The sequence below is a fragment of the Cupressus sempervirens genome, chromosome 3 (genome assembly GCF_028749045.1).
Source record: "Cupressus sempervirens isolate cs-2001-9-10 chromosome 3, ASM2874904v1, whole genome shotgun sequence".
Lineage (NCBI taxonomy): Eukaryota > Viridiplantae > Streptophyta > Pinopsida > Cupressales > Cupressaceae > Cupressus > Cupressus sempervirens.
In genome coordinates this window covers 977,717,516-977,736,074 of record NC_143120.1, presented here as the reverse complement: position 1 = coordinate 977,736,074, position 18,559 = coordinate 977,717,516, and the positions used below count along the sequence as shown (strand labels likewise).

Sequence of the window (18,559 nt, the reverse complement as noted above, 5' to 3'; positions counted from 1 at the left end):
TTGCTATATAAATCAGAATGCAGTAACAACTAATAATGAAACAAATTACAATGCTTGGAATATGGATAACCACATAACCTAGTAGAATCTAGAAAAAGAATGGAGTCTTGCTAGAAGCTAATGATTCAGCTCTTCCACGGGATAAATCTCCAGGCGCAAACTCAATGTGATTGATAATCATGTTTTCAAAAAAATCTCAATAAAAAGACAAAAACATGGAAGAGAATTGCAATGTTTAACAATGGTAAAATGCAGAGATATCGTATGATATCTACAGAGGCCTCTGTAATATAGAAAGGAGACAGATGCTAAAAAGAAGAAGTCGAATGGTATGGAAAGGAAGTCGGGTGCAATAAAAAGAAATCGGGTGGTATGGAAAGGAAGTCGGCTGATATATATATATGTCTTCCGTCTCTCTCTTAGCTTCATAATAAAAGGTATTCGAAAGTCTCTTTGGCTTCCAAGAAGCCATAACTTACCAAGAAGAGACTTGGCTCTTGATTGCCAATAAAATGTGCCAAGTGTTCATTTCGATTTTAGCAAGAAGAAATGAATAAATATGGAAAAAGATTGAAGTTTTTGAATCGAGGATAATTATAATTTATATCTATCTACTTGCATGTAGATATACTTATGAGGTGGCATCATATTATTTATAAAAATAATATTATGGTGTCAATTTATTCCTATATCTATGTGTACGTACATAGGTATACATTATAATGATGTGGTGGAAAAAATCAATCAAAAACCATTTGAGGCACATATTATTTTTAATTAAATTTATTTATGTTTTAAATGTTTATTTTACAGCTCATGTGGGTCCATCGATTGTATCCTGATGTTCAAGTCGCTAGGTCCTTACCAAGGAAATTTAAGGTCATACCGGTCAACCTGATAATTAGACTAAGCTAGTATCCCATTCCGTTGATCCTGTTTAGCAATGCTTCCCCCTTTTATCTTCTCCTGCAATCACCCGTGCAATATTTCCACGATACTAACAAGTTCCATAATAATTTCATAATAACATTTAATATATAAGAGAAATTTAATTACTAGCCATAATTCCAAAATCAAGCAATTGCTAAACATTACACGACAAATAATGGATAACGACCATCTTCATTGAACAGTTAACATAATGAACACAACAGACATATTTAACTACCTTCTTCACATGATTATGAAAGAAAATCTATTCAATCTAACGGCTATATATAAATTTAAAATTAGGTCAAAATTTGGGATATAACACTGCCAAACTGAAGCAAATTTGACTGTAGATATCATAGGAGTGGACATCTCAAAGGGAAGCAACTCGGTAAGCTGACAAAGCTTGCTTCCAAAAACTGTGCAAAGTGAGTCACCATACACACTATCTGACACGTGCAACTAAATTGTGCACCTGGAAAAAATCATGCACATGAAAGTCAAAAGTAAAACCATATGTACTCAACATCATGTACACATCCCAAAACTCCTCTACGAGCCCTATCTGAAATCCTAATGCACTAGAAGGATCCCAAACACTGAACAAAAGTCTGCCAAGAAGAATATCCTTCAAAATTTGCTGCTCAACTCTAAACTCAATTTCACCAAGCCCAAAATGGTGAAGCCACTCAACAAGCCCCAACCAAACTTCAATGCTAACCATGTCAACACTAGGGACCCAAAGCACACTAAATGTACATTTGCTCGTACTATGGAGATCAAAACATCAGAAAGTGGCAAATATCACTAGCACCATCTCTATCTTCTACAAAGCTCCCATGGATGTGCTGACTCTACAAATGATCCAACTTGCAATCATTGATCCCATCTAATGCAAAGGGCAAATACTCATCCCACAAAGGATGGTACAACCTCAAAACCAGTCCACATTGATGCCTCACCAAAACCTCTGTGTGTATTAGAGAAGTAGTGATGAGTACTACTCCTTGTGCAATCTCAATTAAAGGTTCCCACCTCAGTCAAACGTTGACTGTCATAGCTTTGAATGTAACCCTTGTCATCTAGCTCATCACCAACATCTGCAGTGGGTGTAACCACAAGAGAACCCAATACGACATGTGGGTTCTCACTACTCTCTATAGATGCACTCATCCCAACCGTATCATATGCACCTACAACTGCAATGGATGTAGCCACATCCTTATCATAATTTATGAATATAGGAACATCACCAACTGCTGCTATAGGAAAATGAGTTGTCTCTACGAATGGTATAAACTGTACCCAGCTCCACTCGAGCGAGTGATCAACATCAACCTCAAAAAGCGAATTGTCATAAGACAATGTTGCATCCATCTTGAACAAAGGATTGTCCACAAAGTGAACCTCAACACTGTGCTGATCTATAGTATAAGCTGACGTTGTCCCCACATCACTCACCTCATAATCAACCACAACATGTACTCTGTCATCTCTACCCATGCTACAACATTACCATAACGTACAGCCATCTCTGTACGTATTGCACCATCACCATACCGTACGGCCAATCAACACCATCGTTTGTAATCCATTCCAAGATACTGTACGACCCACCCAAACAATCTATACATCGTTGTTCACTCCATTCAGCTATACTGTACAACCATCAGGTAACTGCCTATCAGGCACACGAGACCAATGGGTAGCTAGCCATCAAGCACACGGAACCAACAGGTACCTGGCCATTAGGCACACGACACCAACAGGCACCTGGCCATCAGGCACATGGGACCAACGAGTACCTGGCCATTAGGCACACGAGACCACGGAACATTACACATTGTCTCTAGCACAGCAAAAAGACATTGAATCATTCTACTGTTTTTTCATAAGAAATCTACAATGCTAATATATTCCCAAGGCCTTTGCAGTACTGCCAAAGGTGTGTGGAGACCTAGCTTCATGTTTGTGAGCTTGATGGTGCAATAGAGAATGCAAAACTAGTGTTCAATTTTTGCATGAATAAGGGGCTAATAGAAGTGGTATTGCAGTGTTGCAGTAATATTGAAGTGTCCAATTATTTTGCAATAGTGTGCCTCCATATGATTCTTTGGAGAGGTGTGCCACCCAAAAAATAGAGATACACAATTTTAAGATAAAAAATGTTAGAAAAATGGAATTTTCCAACCTATTTACCTTGTAAAAGCATGGTGTAGATTTGTGTGAAGTTTGGATATGTTGAGTAGAGAGTTTCTTAGTCAGAAATTGTGGCCATGCAAGGCCAACACTATGATAATGTTGTAACTAGAAAATTGGCTGAGACAAACTGCACAGTATTCTCTTTCTCCTTTTTGTGCTCAATCACTAGATGGAACTACCACAAGTATTTCATCCACTTCATGTGGTGTACATTCTCCAAATGGCTTTGTGGATGCACAAATTGAAATGGGTTATTAACAAAATGAATGAGTGTCCTCAGCTACAATGTAATGAGACCACTACTTGACAGCTTCAACAATGATAAACAATTCCTTTTCATAAGAGGAGTATCACTGAATCGTGTCATTGAAATTTTTTAAGTGACACGCAACTAGGTGCCCATGCTATGTGAATTTTGTGTTGAATGTATAGTCCAATGTACTGTTTTGAATCTGAAAAGGATGTGCAATGTCAAACATTGCCAAAAGAAGCACTACCCAAATGTGTTGCTTGAGCTCCTCAAAGGTGTTGAATAAGTCTCCATAATAATGTTACTTTGGCATACATGATTTGATTGAGCAACCAAGAAATAAGTGAGAACTCAAAAAGAAACCTACATTAGAAATGATGGAAAAGTTGGTGAAGGGTTGCAAGGTGTCATTCATCAAGTACATGAATATTGTTAGCATACTAGTCAAGCCTTAAGGCATCATCATCCATTTATACAATCACTTGGCTTTTTAAATGTTGCCTTCCAAACATCTTTAGGATGGAATTGAACCTAATGATATCTTGATTAAATGTTGATCTTGATGAGGAACTGTGCACTGCACAATAAGTCAATAATCAATGAGCAACAAGGGATGCTAGTTCTTCATTGTGATCTTATTAAGTCCACAATAGTTAATGTGAAGATGCCATGTGTCATCTTTCTTTTGTGCAAGAACTATAGGGTTGTTGCATGCAGAAGAGTTGGGCCTGATCTTGCCTTGATCAATTAGCTCTTGGATTTATTGTTAAATTTTATCATTCTCCCAACTGAAAATTATAGTACAAAGGACTATTACGAAGGGGGAATCAAGACTGAATCGCTATCACACAATGAGGAGGACGATCTTTTTGTTCCTCAAAGAAATACCTATACTGGTAAAGTTTCTTGTCAAGTTGTTGCTATTGTGATAGTGTTCATGTGACCTTGTGCACTACCAATGTGTGCTTTCTTTTTTGCAAGGTGCCTTCAGAAAGATCATGAGAAGCACGCAGTTTTGTGTGTACAAAATAACTTTGCAGCATGATTTGGCAAACATCAAGGCCACCTTGGGCTTTGGTAAAGAAACCAAATGATTGAAGTAGCAATTGTTAATGTGCATTGTCCACCCCTTTGGTTTGGCCTAATAGACACCATCCTTTCTATAGACATAGGTCCTTGCAAGTACAATGTCACAAACTTCTAGCAAATACAACATCACAAGGACTATGTCCTACATAGGTTTAACTACAAACTTAATATTATATTAACATCTTACATGAATATCCTTAACTCGTTACAGCTATCTCAAAGAGTATAGCTTCAGATGTGCTTCAATGGAAAGACTAAGGCACTTGACTACATCTTGACAATGTTCTTTTGGCTTCTATTGTCAATGATCAAATGCAGCTTGTTCTACTTTGTTATGCACAAGATATCAAAAGTCTATTTTTTGTCTTCAACCCTAGTTTGATCTTAATCAGGTCCTTCCTTGAATGATTAGATATTGATAATTCTAAGTTCTCATGTTGTGATAATCCTAGTTTTATCTAATCAACCCCTCCAAATCTAATTAGGTACTTCATGATATAAGGCTCTTTTGGTTAATCTAAAATTAAAATTAATTTATCTGTGTCGGGTTCCCAAGTTTATGTTCAAAGGCTGCAATTATCCAGCCCCTGTGTCTAGATTTGGAGTTCCTTGTTAAACTGATTGCATTAAATTTTCAAGGGTGCAAGTTGTGTTCTGATGTCTCCCTTACGTCAATCTGTCTTCATGGTTCTAATCTCACAAATTCTTTATTATTTTATTTTCTAGGGAGGTAAGTTTAAATATTAAACTAGATGTTAAAGTATTTTAAACTAAACCAAGTTTTATCTTTTCATTATATATGATATGCCCTCACTTCTTCCCCACTAATCCATTTGTTTTTGTATGAAAGCTTAAGTCCAAGCATTGTTGCAACACAACTTCAAGAAAATGTCTTTGAAGTCCTTGTGATAGAATTAGGGCCAAGCTGCCTTCTATATAAAAATAGAGCCATGTTATGATTGAACTTTTTGTTGTTTACCACTCCATTTCTTGAAATTACAAACAAAGGTGCCTATTTGAGTGGCAAGACAGAGCAAAAAAAAGGAACCTAACTGTTATGATCAGTGTTTTAAATCGAAAGTAGTCAAGAAGTGTTACATCCCAATTTCTGACCTAGCTTGAAATATAGCCGTTGAGGTTCGTATGAAGCCAGATGGCAGTTTAATTTGATATAATTTGGTGAAATGGTAAGATGGTTGGTTGTTATGTTTTCAAGTGAAGATGATATGTTAGTTGATTGTTAATCACAAATTCATAGAATTAAGATGAAGGGTTAACTGTTATGATTATCTATGATAAAATAATTTATAATTTAACTACGGAGAAATTCTTTGCAAGAAGCAGTCGAAGGGGTGGAAGCATTGTCAAAAAAAAATTATGCAGGGCATCATCATCATTGAGCAAACTGGTAGAGGACCTAGCGATTTGAAAACAGGGTACATCAATGGAATCACATGAGTTATTTAAATAAATAATTTAATTAGAATAATTGGGTTAAAATATATAAAGTAACCCAAAAGACTTTAATTTACCTTTCATCATATTATTTTAATTAAAATTTAATTATGTGCATTTAAATATAAAAATGATTTAGCGCTATTATAATTTAATAATTAATAACTTGATGTTGCTTGTACATATAATAATTTAACAATTATTATAACATTATTTTTCAACTCCTTTTTCTCTTTTCCATTCTTTTATGTTTTCCTTGTTAATCGATTAAATGCTTGGAAATTTGAATCGATTGTAACCTTCCTACTTGTGTTCTTGTTTTTAATTGACTTTCATTGAATTAAATGTTTGGGAAAACGTATAGTTTTCTTGATAACGTGTGTAACCAAGAAGTCTCAATTTCAACTTTTTAGAGCCATGGTTGGGTTTGTATATTGGTGTGTGCCTCTCGAATTCTAGGGGGAAATACTGGGAGTACACCTTCCATATCGCTGAGCTTCATCTTGTTTCTGGCATCCTGCATCTGTATCCATCATTGTCCTTCTTTTCTTGGCAACCCATGATTCTATGTTAGCCGTATTGCAGAGGTTAAGTTTGGCCCTGCTCGTAATCTGCTAGGAAAGTTATATCGATTGTATTTCAACCACTGAGCCAAGGTTGACAGTTTACACCAAGTGCAGACTCTTCCCAGGTTGGATTGAGAGAGAGTCGAGTAACATTACCCATTTCTTATAATCGTTTTCTTTTAATTATACTTTTCTTGTTATCATGTCTGCTTTTGGGTCGACAGTCTATTATGAGAAAGGAAAGCCGTACAAAATATAAGATACTGCATTTTTATACCAGCAAATCATTTTTCCATATACCTTCGACTTGAAGTATGAATATTCCAGTCTTTAATTATGGAGCTTATGTACCAGTCTGTCGTCTACTTACTTTATTATCATTACCATTAACATATGATAATTCAAGCGTTTTCCCATATTGCTCGAATGTGTAATTATTTATTTCCCTTTTAAAGAATGTTATCTACTCTAGTAAATCAAATATAACCTATTATAAATTGAAAAACTAAGATTGAGATAATGAACCCATAACAAGATATATGTGTTTTCATTCATGGGATAGTAAATAGATTCATTCTGTAGCTTGATATAATTCATGACAAATGTAAAAATTAACCATCTCAGAATCAGGTACATCCAGTTATATATTTGCAATGGAGATCTTGAAAATCAAAACACTAATTCATCAGCAATGATGCATGTTAAGGTGAAGAAATGTAAAGCAAATCCAACGTACTGGAACTAATTTAATCACAGACTAAACCATGATGGGCAGTAATAGATTTCTAGTTCTTGGAAGCTAATCTTAAATCATAGATGATACTTTATTCATATGAGTGTATCAATCGTGCATATAAGAGATAGTAATGCAATGTAAGTTGAGAGCAATTAAATTTGACTTAGAATGTTATACTTTTATTCAAACCATACAAAGATGAAAATGTTATCGTAAATCCGAACACCATGGAACTCACAGGCAATAGGGTGGAGTTAATTAATTAGTCTTTCAATTTAGAGATCTTTAGAGAAATAATTATGTAATCACAGTTAATGAAATGTTGGATGCATGTTTGATTGACAAACCTGGTTGTTCTAAGGATTCCTAACACCTGGGATCCACCCGGCTGTGTAGCCAAGAAAATGGGTGACAAGGTGAAGGAGAGGAATCCATAATAATTTGAACCAGAAATAGTTAAGACATTTCAATATTTATTGTTTAATATGAATTAATTAATAGCTCATGCATATGCCTGTTATGACGTTCTCCTGCTGCCAAGTCATATGGCGTATTATATATCATGATGCCCAATGGATGGTAAGATGTTCCCTGTCAATTCCAGGTAGGGAGGGCCTTTCTCGTTAGAGATCATGTGGGGATATATTGTGGTCCGAGGTTGGGTGGTTAAGCCCCTGACAATGTTCACCTCTCTCGTGATGTTGGATATGCATCAGACAGAGATAAGCTATGCATTCCTATGATTATTGGAAATAGGTACTATCATTTTATTTATGAGGTAAGATTGAATTGTGTTAAAATCATTGTTATCATAATTTTACACCTGGATAGATTTGTGATTTGTTTACATTTACATGAATATCAAATATAAATATATTTCTAATCTTGAGTTACTGTCACAGATAAGTAATCGAAAGGAAAAGAAATCCGAAGCCCTAATTGATTGTATGACAGCTAGAACCTTAAATGATACAGTGGTATTGGAAGCCCTAATTGGATCCATGGTATCGAAGCCCTAGTTGAATCTGTCGTTGCAGAAGCCCTAAAATGAATCTGTGGTTGCAGAAGCCCTAAGTGGTAAGACAGTATCAGGAGCCCTAAATGAACCGATGGTAATTGATGCCCTAATTGGTACACTGATTTGTGATGCCCTGATTTAAATTATAGTGGTATTTAGTTGTAATCATCATATGATTTTGAGATAGTGGTTTTTAGATGATAGTCGACTTGTGAAATTGTTATAGTGTATTTGTGGACTAACCCGGGTGGTTGCAGAAGCAACCCTAGTTTGATTCGAACTCAGTTTTCCAAGGTATGTGATTTCAATTTCTAAAGTAATTTCATTTAATGGTATTTCAAGTTTCTAGTTAAGAAAATTTTATATAACTGTTTTTAACGTAAATCTTATTCACATGAACATGAATGATATAACTGTCTTCCTATGAAACGAAGAAGTAACTGTATTCCTCGAGTATGATTGATGTTAATTTAGGCCCCGAGAAAACCGGTTGTTACAAAAAGAAGCATTTGAGATGTGTTTAAGTAACATGAATGTAGGATCAACTAAAAAGGCCACCTAGCAATCACTTAAGTGCCATAAGTAGCCTAAACAGAAACAAGCATATTTAGCGACAAAAGTGTGCCTAAGAAAGAAAGACACTTTTCAATCGACAAAACATTTCAAAGGGCCTGCTAGGTAGAAAATCAATTTCTGTGACAAAATCACCAAAAATAAGTGTTTAGTGTCTAATGAAGCAACACTTAATTGACACAAGAAGATAAAAGTTTCCCCGCCTTTTAAAGTTGTAAACAACAGTGTTTGAGTCACCTATAGTAGTAGTTATGACATCAATTGTGTAGGCAATCAAAGACGCAAGGTCCATATCAATTTATGGTTCCATTAGAGTCTCAAAAGTGATATGGTCAATATACTTTCATTTATTTTTGCCAAGGATTACAGATACCATTTTTGTTGGGGTTCATAGTTGCTTTCATTATGGCACTTGAAAGGTGTCATACTTATTTTGGAATTCAAACCCTGGTTTTTTAGGGTAAGTTTCAGCTATTTGTAAGAAGAAGAAACATGTGTTGTAGCCTTCTTTATGGCAAACTTTTATAGGAGCTTCTACTTGGCAGTTCCCATCAGTGTTGCAGGGTTTAGCATATCATCAAAAAAGGGTTTGGCTTTTATCTTCAATTTTCAATCTTTTCAAAACCCTAAGAATACATTAGATTCGGGTCACCAAGTTATGGTTTCAACATTCACCACTGATTTCAAATGAGTTGCTTCAAAATCACAATGGATGTTCATGCTTTAAGTTTCTATTTTTTTGCAATGGTAATACCTAGCAATCGCTATTTTTCACAATGGTTATATCTAGCAGTTGCTACATCCAGTGCTGCTAGTTTTGGACAGAGTTGAGGGGCCACTTTTAGGTCCCTTTAATCAAATGTTAGTTTATTATTTGCTTATGAGCAATTCTTCTTTAAAACTCTTTATTTCCTACTTTTTAGAAGTTTTAAGCATTTTTTGTTTAAAACATCGATTTGGGGGATAACATATGACTATTCTAAAGTCCCATAAATTGAGCATCTTACAACCTTTAAAATAAGTGCTTTAAGCACAAAAACTCTAGATATCATACTTATGCTCCCAAAATAATGTTCATGTACTATCCATGTCAATTTTACTATCTTTATGATTTCATGAGCTGTATTGAAAGTAGTTATATCATCAGGCTCTATATTAGAGAAATGTGTCTACCTACATTCTAAATTTGCATGTAAACTAGCTCTTTAGTTCTTGAAGTCATATGTTGTTGATTTTGAAATTATGTTTGTTTGTTATTATTGATCTCTATTGTAGCCAATAAGAAGTTGCCCTGTTTGTGCTTGGATTTAGTTTATTTAATTTTTAATATCTAGATATAGGCAAAAAATATTTCTAGTCTTCTACAAATATGAAGTTAGTTATTTCATTTAAGCGACAACTCCCTAAAGGGAATATTATATTGTGGTTATAATTGTATATTTTGTCTATAGCTTATGAGTCTACGGTGGTCTGAGATCTCAAGGAACTCCCCCTTACAATATTAAAAGAGATTTTGCCTCAAATACTATTCCTATTTGAGTTTTTTTAAAAGACACAAATTAAAATGCTAAACATTTTTGCCACCCACAATAAGGAGCAAGATACAAGAAGCCAATCTTATGGAAAGAAAACCAGTCTTGTCACCACTAATTGAAGCTATTTCATCCTAGCATATAAAGTATACACAAATCATGAAAGAAAGCAATTCTTTTCAATCCTATCTTACACCCCATCAAGCGTCTTCAAGCAAAATTAGTTTTTCACTGATTTATCCTAAACTCATCAAGCCACTTTCAACATCAAATAAAAAGCCTCTTCAAATAGCGAATGACAACACTGCTTATAAAACAATGATCTGCTTCCACTTCCTCTATTATGGGGAGCCAACATTGATCCTCTAGTTTTTGCTAAATTCAATGATTTCCACATGGCACTAAGACAAAGTCTTCCCAATTACATAGTGAGAGTACACAACATCTAAATTAGTTCTATAGTATTTTTGGAGTGACATATGCAGATGTTGCAATCAAAACTCAGAATGTCACTTTCTAATATTTCTATAAGCTCTAAAATTATTTGTATTTCTTTTCAAAGTTGTGTTACAAGGTACTTTAATTTTACCCCCTATACTCATGAGGGTCTAGTCTAGGTCCTAGTTTGTTGGTGGTTTCTTCTAGGTATGCCAAAGGTACTACCCCAAGTTCCCTACGGATCTTCACTAAAGGTCCTACAAGGAACCCAATGTTAGAGTAAATAATTAATTATTAATTATTTATTCTATTTACTTAAGCTTACTTAGGTAAATGCATTTCATTTATTAGTTGTAGTCTAGGAGTTTGTTATAAGTTGTTGACAATACGGGAGTTTTTTCTCTCCTAAGTCATACTTATCCTCTCACCTTGTTCGAGAACTTTCCACCTTATGTGGACGTATGCTTAGTTGTCACACTTATCTCTTAGCGTCTTCTAGCTTGTTCAACAAGCTTCCATGAGGCCTTTATAAGCAGCCTCTCCCTCATTGTATCTATAACTAATAGCACTTCTAGCATATTGTAAATACATATTTTCTTGTGTTGCAATATCCTTTTCTCTCTCATGTCCGTTTAAGGTTTTTCCCTTGCTCCACGCTCTTCTCTCCTTGGCTTCCCTTTGACAGGATATTGCATGCAGGTGATCTTGGGCGTCTTCGGAATTGGATTTCATCAACTCCAACATGGTATCAGAGCCTCCCTGCTGCTGCTTCGTTGAAGGTTTTTTGAAATCGTGATTTGGAGACACAAACCCTAGTTTGTTTGTGCATTTTTCTTCAAATCAAGGGGACAACAAATTTTCAGAGCACATTGGGCCCAAACGGACGCTGCCATTGGATCCAAAAGGCCATTTTCAGCTAGGATCTATATAAAATTTGTTGATTTTGGAGATAGAGCTCCCAGAGGCAAAAAAAATGTGGTTGGAGGGCTTCTCCGTATGGATCGTACGGTCGCAGGGTTTAAAAAAATAAAAAAATTCATTTTCGGGCCGCGGTACCGCCCAACGGCCACCACGGAGCTGCCTGCACTCAGCCCGCGCTCTGCCAGGGACTGGCTGCGCCACCCGAGCAGCACCCAGCCCCTGCTGCAGCCCGGGCGCCGCCTGTTCCACCATCTGATCTCGCCTCCACTACCACATCAACCATATGCCACGTGGCTTCTTTTTTTGCGGCGACAGCTGACTGACCGTCAAATTTAATGTCGTAGATTGCTAACGTTAGTATGACGTCAGCACTGCATCACCTCTTACACATCTCCTAGGTCCTTTTTGACCTACCTTCGGTTTTTTGACCATAACTTGAGCATACGGAGGTATTTTTCTGATCTGAAAGAAGCGCCAGAAAGCTAGTTTCAAGACGGAGACATTGGTGCAGGTATTTTTAGATTTTGATGCATTTTTGTTGCCTATTTTTTCAGTTGAAGTCCAAAGTTGTGTTTTTGACTCCGGCTTGCATATCTTTTGCGTTCCATATCAGTTTTTTGAAAACGTTATATTTTTGGAAAGTTGGTCCTATCACCTTTTCAGAAATGTGGTCTTTTTCCTTAGATTCTGGCCCATGCTCTTTCTATCATGTTTTTGACATTTTTGCTATATGGTGGATATCTTGGGTGTTTTAGGTCCGAGGATCGTTTTCCTAGCATGGTTTCTTTTGTTTTGGGCTGTCCTTTTTTTTCTGTTAGCTTTTTCTTTATTCTGATCATTGTAGACATCATTTGTAAGCTCTTTTGTTTACGCACTGAGATAAAGTGTCACTTTTGCATTTCGAGTTCATGAACGTTGTTTTTGAGTCAGTTGTACATGCACTATTTTTATAAAGCACCATGGGGGGGATAGTTGTTTGCTGTTTTAGGCCTTCTCCCTTTGTCAAGTGAGTGTCCCTTCCATGACATTAGCCCCATGCAGCGTCGTTTTGACCGTGTCTTTATAGGTGTTTGTACCTCTTCCTCTCTCGTCATTCTTGGTTCGTCTGCAGGAGATTTTTGGCCCACCTTCTTAGTTGCCTGTCATCTCACCCCGTCTACATTAAGGGGGGGTTATGTTGTTGTTCTAATGCATCCGTGGTTCGATGGTTCGATAGTGTGAACTGTGTATTCAGTGGTTGATCCTATATACAAGGCGATTGCAGTGGCTGGCTACCTATGCATTTCGGTGAGATGGATCATCTACCATATAGACACGCTCGGTTCGTGCATTCTTCTTCCATAGAGGTTCTTCAGATCAGCAGTTTTCTTTCTGATGGCAGATTTGTGGCTCTTCTTGCTTCAGTGATGCTCTTCATGATCACTCCTTGTTCTTGTTTTAGGGGACATTCCCCTAGTTGGAGGCTTCTTCAGTTCTTCACTAGCTTCTTACCTCTTTTTGGGGGAGGGTTTTTCCCACGTGGTTTTCTCTCTTTCCCCGTTTTCAGAGGTTGCATCTCTTTGCTTTGTACATGGGTACCTAACATGGCCTCGTTGCCGGGACCCATTCTGCATTTCTGCATTTTTTAGTGTTGTGAGCTTAAGGCATTTCCCTAAGTTGCACTTAAGGGTGGGGTGTTAGAGTAAATAATTAATTATTAATTATTTATTTTATTTACTTAAGCTTACTTAGGTAAATGCATTTCATTTATTAGTTGTAGTCTAGGAGTTTGTTATAAGTTGTTGACAATACGAGAGTTTGTTCTCTCCTAAGTCATACTTATCCTCTCACCTTGTTCGAGGACTTTCCACCTTATGTGGATGTATGCTTAGTTGTCACACTTATCTCTTAGAGTCTTCTAGCTTGTTCTACAAGCTTCCATGAGGCCTTTATAAGAAGCCTCTCCCTCATTGTATCTATAACTAATATCACTTCTAGCATATTGTAAATACATATTTTCTTGTGTTGCAATATCCTTTTCTCTCTCATGTCCGTTTAGGGTTTTTCCCTTGCTCCACGCTCTTCTCTCCTTGGCTTCCCTTTGACAGGATATTGCATGCAGGTGATCTTGGACGTCTTCGGAGTTGGATTTCATCAACTCCAACACCCAAGCGGTACCTAGGGCATACACAGGAGAACACTGATGTGCATGCAGCCTATGCAGCTTAAAAAATCTTTAAAATGTAAAAAAGACATTTTTTTATACACAGAAAGTTCCCACTATCATTGCTCACCCTAAAAGTGGGTTGTAACAAGTTTTTTTCTCATTTGACAAACACAAAAGATTAAAAACTCATTTTTTTCATCCAAGCTGCCATTACTAGGTTTTGAGGGTTGGTTTTGTTAATGTTTTTGAACCAAAATAATATAAATGCAATATCTTAAAAAAGTAAAGCATATGAACAAATGACATGGTTATTTATCCTCAGAAAAGCACTTGTCGCTGAGGGAAACAACTCAGCCCACAGAAATATAGATCCTTTATTCAGTTCATCAAAACAATTGCAAGAGAATCTTTGCCCCTTTCAATGTCTTCAACAAAACAATGACCACTCAGAGATCAAAGCCCATAAGACTCAACAGAGTATCACCTTAAGAGGTCATGATACTCAGCTATAAACATCACTGCATAAACTAAGTACGCATAAAGATGTTACTCACACATCAAGCATACCATCAATATCTGAAACTATTGTTCTTTCCCAATACAAAATCAATCAAAACACGATCACCTGATACATGAATAATATTTATCATATGAAAACTCAACTCAAAACGATACTACTAAAAATCGCTCACCTCAGTGAAATGATGCAACTAACTATGTAACATAGCGGCCACAACATATAAAAAGAAATGACAAATTGAAGATGTGACACACGCATTAAAGCTGTCAAATAATGAATGGATGAAAGATTTTTAATGACGTCCACAAGGCCATAAGCGTAAGGGAACCACATAAAAATCCTAGTCAGTCTGATGTGATTTCTCCAGACTGTCTCTTTTGTTGTGAATCTGCATAAGTAAAATGGCCCCCTTGAGGAGTCTTGGTCCTTTGAAAAGGTCTTTTATGTTGTTCACTTTTAAAGTTTCTTTGTGCTGGTTGCAAATGTCCTCGTATGTTGTACAATCCTTCAGATAGTGCCACTCCGTTTCCACCACACCCTCGTTGCAAAATCTACAAATTTTGTCGTCCCACTCTTCCTTAGGGACCTTCCATCTACCAGTTTCACATCTCAAATGGTGTGAACTAGATCTTAGTTGAGCAATTAGGCTTTTTGTCTTTCCTTTGATCTCAGCTCCTAAATACTCTGTCGTCATGTTCACCTGTTGGATTAAATTCTTTGACATAATAGGCTTTTTTTCTACCTAACTGGTTTGCCCACATGGCAGATCTGATTTTTTCTGCCACCCATTTTTTTATTTCAAAATTGTTTTCCAGGCACTCTTGGTGGTCAATGTTCCACTTGTTAAACCATTTATAAGGAAATGAACCGACCAAGATGGCATCACCAAAGCCGACAGTCTTTAGAATGCCACGATGTCAAAATGGTCATCAACGGCTCTCGAAAACAAAACTGGCATCCTTGAAAGTCTTCCTTGGTGTCAAAACATCAAAGCAACACTCACAGCTGCCAGGTCAGTGTGAATATAAATAAAATATGAAATTCTCAACCACAAAGAGATCACACGATGCTAGGAACTAAGGAACCATGAATGAATGAAATTTGTTGAAGCTTCACCATATAATGAGCCGCTCAATAAATTACGCCTGACAGACCCCACCATGCCAGCATGGAAGATAGTCTGTGTATGAAGCCAAATAGAATGCCAGGATGGAATACAGACAACAAGGAATGATAACAGTGTCAAGTCATACAAAGAAGGTGTCGAGTCAAAATGCTTCAAGCAGACAGAGAAAATAATAAAGGAAAGGCTTGAACACATAAAGAAATGAATCTGCATATTAAACTTAGCTAAACGGTATCTCATCACAGAACTGCTACAAGCATCAAGAAAATGACTCTGAGATTGCTAATGGCAGATTAAAACAGGTAAGAAGATTAGTCTTGCAGCTATAATTTCAACAGGCTCATGTTTCTTACGAGGGTGAGGACTACAAGAAAGTTAGATCTGCACCAACATGTTAAGAATAGCTACACAAAGAAGATTAAAGCATCAAAGGAGAGTAAATTTCTCTCTTTCAAGTTTTCAATTATTTTTCTTTTGAAGATTTTTCAAGTTTTTTTTTTCAAAATTAATAATTTTTTTAAGTTTTTAAAAACTTATGAATTTTATATTTTTTTACTTTTTATGCATAATAAGGGGTGCTTTTAGTTAAATATATAGTTCTGCTCCAAGTCTCTGAAACTTGGATGGTAGACTCTTCAATGACCTCCTCAAAAACCCCTTGTTAAAAATTAAGAAGAAAGTTGCTCAGATCTGTGAAACATCTCTTTACAAATATTTAGGGCAGAAAACCTAATGCTGCAATAACTAGCTCTATTATGCTTCGATTTCTCTAAAAAATGGACTAGAGGTGCTTCAATATGTTCTTAGAAAGTCCTTTAAAAAACTAGGAAAAACAAATCCTTCTAACTTGAAATTATATTTCCAGAATTACCTCCAAATTTGAAGAAAAATATCTCGTCTTTATGGTACAAAGATCATGCTTTGAGACCGCTTGCAATGAAATAACTTGCACAAATGAAGAAGATAATATGAAAAATGTTAAGAATGATGTATAACAGCATAAAGTCATAAGACACATCGAGGGGGCAAACCTTCAAATATCCGTAGCAAGAAAAGTTCATAATATGATGATAAAATAAGACTCACTACCTCTTACATATACCCTATCTATCCCTGATCCAAATATGACTCAATAGGCCTAAGGCCAACGTAACCAACTAAATAGCAACTTAATAATGATAATATGGCTTTATTAGGGGTTAAGGTAGCTACAAGCCAATTACTCATAACCATATGCATACTCTAGAATTAAGGGCGTAGCAGAAGCTTTTTAGAATCATGGGCACCTCGTCACCTTTTTAACTAGGGGCCACTATTAGTTGTAATCGCACTTGTCGTGGTTGTGGCCCTGTTTTATGTACTTAAGGGGTTGTTAGTTGGATTTCATGCCTTCAACCGTGTTGTGTACACTTGGGTTCTGTGATTTGGTACACTTAGACCGTGTCATTTGCTGGGTAATGTTCCTGCTGCTTCTGAACCGAGCAATGACAATTATTTCTTGTACAGTAGCTATTTACCATAAACTCCCTTCTAATTATTGATAATTTCAAAGACTTTTTTTTTTAAATCAAGTACTGATTATTAAATCAAATCCCATTGACTCGTTGGCCGCTCGGAGAAAAAGGTAATCAACACAAACGTGTGCCTTTTTGTCTAATTGCTAATTGAGGCAATTGCCAACAATTTGGTCCTTAACCGAAATCCTACTCTGTCATTCCACTTACATTTGATCAAATTTTATGATCAATTAATGGAAGAGAAAAAAGGGTAAACATGTTATCTCGGTGGTTCTTTTCATCAGCAAAAAACATCCAAAAGTTCATGGTGCAATGCAGGGAACTGGTTTGAATCCTTACCAACAGTTTGTCGTTGGAATATGCAGGGTAAAAATTTCGTTAAAACATTTTTTATAACATTTTTTGAAAGATAGGTTTTGTTTATTAAATTTTCAGTTCGTACTAATGCTTTGCTTACTTCGTGGATTTGAGTATACTGAAGGGCATGTATATGGGGCCTGAGATAAAAGGAAACAAGAAAGTCAATGCAGATGCCGAGCATACCTGTAGTTGAAGTTGAGGGAACATTTTGGCCTCCTCCAAAACAATCTCTCTGTTCCATCCTTGGTCGAGCAGATTGAGCCACGTAGCATCAGGCTGAAGTCCATAAAATATCTCTGTACCCACCGATAAAACATGTATTGCAGGCGTGAGCAATGGCACTTGGCCCCTCAATTCAGTATATCTCTGCGGTGATCGGCCTGATGAAAAGACCAATACCGAATTATGTGCGTACTCAGCTGCCCACAAGCTATTAAAGTTTAGCAGGGATTGGTGTGAAGGGTCATCATGATCTACCTGCAATCCATAAAATTCACTTAATAACTTAACTTCCCCACGCAGACGCAAGCATGCATTTTTGGGGTTTGTACGTACCATTGTGAAATCCAAGTCGGAAACAAGCATAAGCTTTGGCTGAGCTTTGTTTGTCATCTTCTCTGCCATATTCATAGAAATGGGCTCAATTAAACCACTAGCACTACTTGAGTTGAACGAAGAGCGGTTTTGCCCACGTTTTTGTCTCTGTACAAACTCAGTTGAGGGGATAAATGTGAGAATGCTTGAACTTCTACTCAGGAAGCAGACGCCCCCGCCATTTAGGAGCCACATTTTTTTGAAGTATAAAATGGAGTGGCAGGTGCCTTCCTCTTTGGATATGCCTTTGAATAGTTTACAAGTGGAGAACATGTTCCTCATTGGACAAAAGTAAGATTCGCTCTTGTTTTTAAAAATATTGTGAATTATTAAACTTTTAGAAAGTGTTAAGCATTAAGAATTTAAGAGTGTTTATTTTGTTAATTTAGTTTTAGTTTGAAAACTAAAAATTTGATAGGTGATGTGTGGAAGTTTAGGTTATTTATTATTTGTTAAGATTAATTATTATTAAGTGTTAAGTTTGAGTAGATTTGAATTTAAGATGGGGATGAGAGGAGAGGCTCACAAACTACCATTGTGTTGTAGACTCTTGTCTTTTAGTTTAAAGTAAATTACTAGAAGATAA

The 18,559-nt window shown here is 36.4% G+C and overlaps 1 protein-coding gene across 3 annotated transcripts in view; it reads right to left on the bottom strand.

Annotated features, from left to right (window-relative positions):
* LOC149570023 (putative sucrose-phosphatase 2) overlaps positions 1 to 18,249 on the bottom strand; it is a 178,185-nt gene extending 159,936 nt beyond the window's left edge. For all 3 annotated transcript variants that reach the window (XM_089822683.1, XM_089822685.1, XM_089822684.1), the window contains exons 1-2: positions 17,935 to 18,249; positions 17,563 to 17,856 (exon numbers count right to left, since the gene is read on the bottom strand). In XM_089822683.1, coding sequence (XP_089678809.1) covers positions 17,563 to 17,856; positions 17,935 to 18,246 — 606 coding nt within the window. In that variant the 5' untranslated portion in view covers positions 18,247 to 18,249. The remainder of the gene's footprint in view (positions 1 to 17,562; positions 17,857 to 17,934) is intronic.
* Positions 18,250 to 18,559: the final 310 nt, after the last annotated feature.